Here is a 6,216-nt window from a genome sequence, read left to right on the forward strand (position 1 = left end):
AATTTACGCATTTAATAACTTGACATTTTCATTCTTGTAAAAAAATACATGCCTATTAAATTTTTTACTCCATTTTTTTTAATGCTCAATACTGATTTTACAACCTTTTGCATTAATACTTAAAAATACCGAATGTAAACTTTTTAAGCATTGCAGGCATTGGCTTTTTTTTTAAATTTATATTTCGGAAAAAAGTAGTAATTTGTAAGAAAAGTTCTGGTGGGATATTAACTCTAAAAAAATAATAATTTTATATTGAGTATATGCTTTTAGAGTTGAATCGAATAATGTATGCTGATATAGGTTTAATAGAATATAGTTTGTTTGTTTTTTTCCTTCAGAATTTCTGGCACTTTACTAGAAGTGAATGGCTTCAATCAACAAGAATAATTACGTTTTATCAGTTTTATCACCTGAAGACAGGATCTTCAAATTATCCATGGTTATTACCTAATAGTAAGTTATGATGTTAATATAAGATTTTCAATTATGGAATAGTAAAAATGATTTTTTAATAATTTTAGAAATATGATATTCGATGTATAAATCATGGTTAAGTTTCCAGATACTCAAATAGGAATTAACTTTACTTATATTTTTGTTTTAAGAAATGCAATTCATATAGAATTGTGCTTAAATCCATGGAATAAAATATTAATGATATTAAAATGATCCACTATCACATTATAGTATTTTTTAGATTCTACTTTTAGTTTATTAGTATTGTTTTTAATTTTTTAACAGGTATGTGATATGTTGTAAATGGCTTTAACATTTGTTTAAGCATACACTTCATTTAAATATTGTACTAAAAGAATTCTGTTTAAATTAAATTTACATTTGTCTTGTTTAAATATCATTATATCTTTTTAGAATCAATCAAAAAGTAAACTTTTGAAATTTCATATTAGGAATTGTACAAATGTTGCCTTAAAGTAATGGAGTTAGTTATTTGCTGTTTTTTTTGGGGGGGGGGGCTGGTATGTTAAATCCTAAATAAAACTGACTTTCATGTTTTTAGGGGGTGGGATCTTTTGTAAAAATTAAGATTAAGAAAAATTTACATCTTTTTTTAAAAGAAATCTTACCTCCAGAAGGAAAAAGGGTGTCCAAAATCAGTAAAAATTAATACTTATGTAATTTGAATTTTAGTAATTCAAGGCAGAAATTTTTAAAAAATTATTATTTAATATCAATGTCATATTTTAATTAATCATTATCTGTGATGCTCAAGCCTAAAATGACAAACTTTTAGATTTCTCAAGTTATTTTTAAAATTATAATCCCATAATGCATTTTAAAAGGTAAAAACTCTATGTAATGAAAAAGTATTGATAATTTAATTTATAAATAAAAAAAATATTAATAAAATAAACCGCATTATCTATAATTTCCAAACATTTTTAATACATACATACAAACAAACTGCTTTAAATCTATCTTGTTTTTTTTTTCTTCATACTTTTGGCTATAATTAAACATAAAGACGAGTCCTTTAAAGAAATTTTGGTTCCTATCATAAAAATTTTATGTTCGTATAAAAATTAAAATTATTTGTGTAGTGAAACCTCTAAAACTAAAAACTAGTGGTGCGACAGCCCATAGAGGGCCAAGGCCATTAGAACATCCAGAAGTGTCACGTTTAGATTAAAACTCATTTTACTTACATCCAGTTCTTGGAATATAATTTAAAAACAACAGTAATTAAAAGTGTAATCATTGTTATCATTTAAGACATACAACAATTTATTAGATGTATGAATTGCAAGAAATAATGTTTGTCTTTTCAGATAACCCTGACGTCTATAGTATTATTCGATGTTTAATCGACGTCTTTACCCTTATGATGAAAGAAAAATCTTTAAAAGATATCTTGTACTCCTCTAGTTGTTTAACCAACACAATAATGGTAAGCGATTGTTCACATTTGTGTCAAAAATAATATAAGTTTAATAAAAGCTAAAATTTTATGAATATTATTTTTACTGTGAGTTGCTTTTAAAATTAACAATTTATGTATGTTATTATATTAATTTATGTATATTAATTGAAGCAGTATTAAATAATAAAAAAACAACTAATGTAGAGATTTAGTAATTATTTTATTAGATTTCAAAGTAATTGTTATCAAGTATTCTGGAAATTTATTTTTTTTAAAAATCTAGACCCTAAGTATTACATTATTGTTAAATATTTTTCAAATGCCTTTTAACATAAAATATTATAATAATAATTAGGCTTGTTCTTTTTTAATCCATGCATAGAGTAATCTTAATAAAATTAGAAAATATTTGCTTCAGAGTGAATTTAAGAAAACTGCCCTTTGAAACTTGGAAATTTTTCTGATGTTTAAATTAAATTTACATTTATCTTCTTGCTTAAATATCATATATTTTTAGAAATCAAATTTTCTGCATACTTTACAATAAACTGTTTATCATCTCAACAAATTAAAATCATTAAATTTCCTTTAATTGTTCTTCCTTCAATTTTAATTGATACTGCTTCAATTTAATTTTAGTTACCATTGATTCAAAGCAAGTTTCTCAGAATTAGTAACTTTACAATTTTAGAATATATTTATGACCTAAAGGGACTAAGAACGCACTATTCAAGGATTTCTGTAGCAAATTTATAATATTCCTAAATTTTTGTAACACTTTATATATACAGTGAACCTTCAAGGAACCGAAATTTTGGTTCACTATAACCGGGAGTTCACTATATCCGTTACGCGGGCAATTTAGCTAATTGTTCCCAAATTCCTCCCTTTTATTACACGTTATTCAAATAAATGACTGAAAAATATTATGTAGTAACAAAAAAATTTTTATTTTTTATTACTCTTTGTCCTGTACACACACAAAAAAAAAATTAGTTATCTTTAGCTGATGAGCAATCCTCAACATCAGATATGGAAACACTTCCCGACTCTCAGATAATTTTTCCTGAATTTCTGTTAGTCCAATTTTTAAACTTGTCTAACCTGCCATTCGAACACATAAAAGTAATCTTAAAATTGCCTAGCAAATTCATCGACATTTGTCCAGATACTGGAAGATTGCTGCTTCTTTGAATGCTGAACCACTTCAGTAATACTTCTTCAATATCCTTGTGATCTGCTTTTCTCAACTTTTTTCTGCCATTTAAACTTTTTTCATGAGCAGAAATTGTTAATTGCCTATTTTTCCATATGTTATGAACTGTAGATTTGGATAGTTTATATTCTCTGCAAATATCAGCTTGATTACATCCATTTTAAATTTTTCTGATTATGCCCATTTTATCATCAATGGAGAACATTTTACGTTTACTGCTCGCCATAGTTAAATTTGACACACTTATTTGCAGGCTTTTTTTAACTGCATTGAGAGCAAAAAGGAGTTGAAATGAGGGCCTTATCAACACATATTAGTGTCCAACTCTTTGACCAATAATGAATAGTTACTCATTCCCTCTGACAAAAAATGCTTATTGATCCCACTGACACCTTACAGGTGCATCATCTGCCTGGGTTGGAAACATCTGCTTGATTTGTTTAGAAATGAGAAAGTAAGGTAAAAGAAGCAAACAAGAAAAAATGCTTATCGCTACCTTCCCCACTATAGATGGCTTTAAAAATCGGTATATGTACTTATTTTGAAGTAGAAATTTAGAAATTATTACAAAAAAATGAAGAAGAAAATCAGTCGCAGACAGAAAAAAGTTTATTATATCCAACTTCATCACTTTTTTGGTTCACTATATCCACAAAAAATAACATTATACGGGTATAGCAATGCACGGGACCGAACACTTCGTTCACTATATCCAGGAGTTCACTATAAACCGTGTTCACTATAGACTGTATATAGAAAATATATATATATGTTTGTTATTTTTTTTTACTTATTATTTCCCCCCCCCTTTTTTTATATGACTATATATAATTTTTCTTTGTTTTATCTTCATTTTGAACTTATCTAATGAGTTCTGTTTACTTGCAGCTTAAGCACAACAAATGAAACTTATTGTTTTTCTTAACTTCTTAGTGTTTTCTTGTATTTATTTATTTATATATATATATATTTGTAATATTGGCAAATTTTTTTTTCTGTCTTTCGAATACAGTAGACGCCGCTTAATGTGATCACGGTTAATGTTATCAATCGTTTAATGTTATCAAAATCGCTTAGTCCCGTCCGCTTATATCAAAATACATTGAAAAATCATCGTTTATTGTAATCAAATGTTCGTTTAATGTTATCAGTTTATATGTAAATTTTATTTTCCTGAAACCAATAAAAACAAGTAGGAAAACTTTTTTTTTTGTTTGAAGTGTTTCCTGAAACTTACCAAAAGTCCAAACGGGGCTCGTATATTATCTTTTAAACATGTGTCATTAGGAGGGGGTATTTTGCCATTTTCGGTCAAGCATTGTAAAATTCCGTAGAACTGTGCAATTTCAAATTCCTAAATAAAGAGATAAGAAGACCTGCCAGTAACGAGTCAATGTTTGTCACGAGCCCCTTTTTAGAAGAACTAAACAATGTGTCCCAGCCACTATGGGAAGGGTTTAAGGGGTGGCCTTCAAAAGAGAACATTGTTTCGGGTGTGCAACTTGATTTTGGCAGGTCGCTTACCGAGTCGCTATTGGTCAAACAATAAAATGGGGTTAAAACAATAATATAGTGGAACTGCCACATCTAAGTGTTTAAAAGACGCATGCAGAGGAAGATCAGCATAAATTTTCACTTTACCATAGTTCATACGATTTGTAACCTGATTTGTTTTTTATAATGGAAAGGAAACGGAGAGATCTTACTGTGAAAGAAAAGGTTGACATTTTAAATCGTTATGTTAAATTGCAGAAAATGAGCCAAATGAATGCTGCTGTTCAATTGAAAGTTTCGGAGTCGCTTTTCTGAAAAATTTTCAAAAAATTTGAAGGTATCGAAAAAAAGTGCTCTTTGAACGAAAATCTGAATTGTAACAGAAATCGAGATGGAAAAGACAAAGAGGTTGAATCTGCATTAAAACTCTGGTTCACAAACGTTCGTGAAAGGGACGCTCGTGTTAATGGTCCAATTTTGCGCCAAAAAGCTGAAGATTTAGCTGCAAAATTGGGAAAAGGAAACTTCGTAGCCGCAGAAGGATGGTTCCACCGCTGGAAAAAGAGGCAGATCATACTCTCCCGAACGACGCGCCGTGAACAAAACGATGCCGATAATGTAGCCGCAGATCAGTGGCTTGAAGAAGAATGGCTTAAACTTATTGCCACATATTCACCTTGAAGATGTATATAACGCTGATGAAACTGGCCTATATTTACGTGCGTTGCCTGAACACACCTACATGTTTCAGAAGGAAAGTACGCAAGGATGTAAAACCTCCAAGGAACGCCTAACTGTGCTATGTTGCGCTAGTATGACCGGCACTGAAGAAAAACTTTTAGTGATTGAAAAAAGTAAGAAGCCCTGCTGTTTTCAAAGGTGTGAAAAAATCTGCCCGTCGATTATTTTGCCAACAAAACGGCTTGGATGACTACCACCATCTTTAATAAATGGCTGTTGAAATGGGACAAGCGGAAACGGAACATACACCTGCTCATAGACAACTGCACTGCGCATGATGTAACTGTTTCATTAAAGAAGATAAATATCGAGCTCTTACCACTAAACACCACTTCTTTAATTCAACCGTGTGACCAGGAAATTATCCGCTCCTTGAAGGCATATTACAGAAAGGAAATGCGTTCAAGGATCTTAGAAAATATAGAAGACCAAGACGCTGAAGATCTTAATGTGAACGCTTTAGCCAAAAAAACAAATGTTTTGGATGCCATACATTTGTTAACAATGTCATGGAATAATTTAGTCATAGAGGATTTTGTCAACCAGAGGACAACAGGGTGCGTAGCCAAATCTTTGAATCAAAAATAAGCACTTTTTAAAAACTTTTCAAGCACTTTACAAAAATTTTCAAGCACTCAAAAAATTCATATTTAATCAATGATATTATTGAAAAACAAAAACTTTTTATAAACAGTTTTAGCGTTAAGAAAAACCCAAAAAGAAACGGGCGTAAATTTAAACAATCAGTACTTTCCCACATCACTGAGTGAATTCAACTTGACCCTGAACTCAGAACAAAAGTACCCTTACCCCCTACGTCAAAAAAAGTGTTAGAAGTAAATTAAATAAACAAGAACAAAATTAAAATAAATTAAAAAGAAAA

General features: G+C 29.7%; 1 protein-coding gene across 1 annotated transcript in view; it reads left to right on the top strand.

Moving 5' to 3' along the window:
• Positions 1 to 6,216, top strand: part of LOC107450508 (uncharacterized) — a 28,679-nt gene that overhangs the window by 20,177 nt on the left and 2,286 nt on the right. Inside the window, exons 15-16 of the mRNA XM_016066419.4 lie at positions 342 to 456; positions 1,791 to 1,909. Coding sequence (XP_015921905.2) covers positions 342 to 456; positions 1,791 to 1,909 — 234 coding nt within the window. The remainder of the gene's footprint in view (positions 1 to 341; positions 457 to 1,790; positions 1,910 to 6,216) is intronic.

The sequence above is a fragment of the Parasteatoda tepidariorum genome, chromosome 8 (assembly GCF_043381705.1).
Source record: "Parasteatoda tepidariorum isolate YZ-2023 chromosome 8, CAS_Ptep_4.0, whole genome shotgun sequence".
Classification (NCBI taxonomy): domain Eukaryota; kingdom Metazoa; phylum Arthropoda; class Arachnida; order Araneae; family Theridiidae; genus Parasteatoda; species Parasteatoda tepidariorum.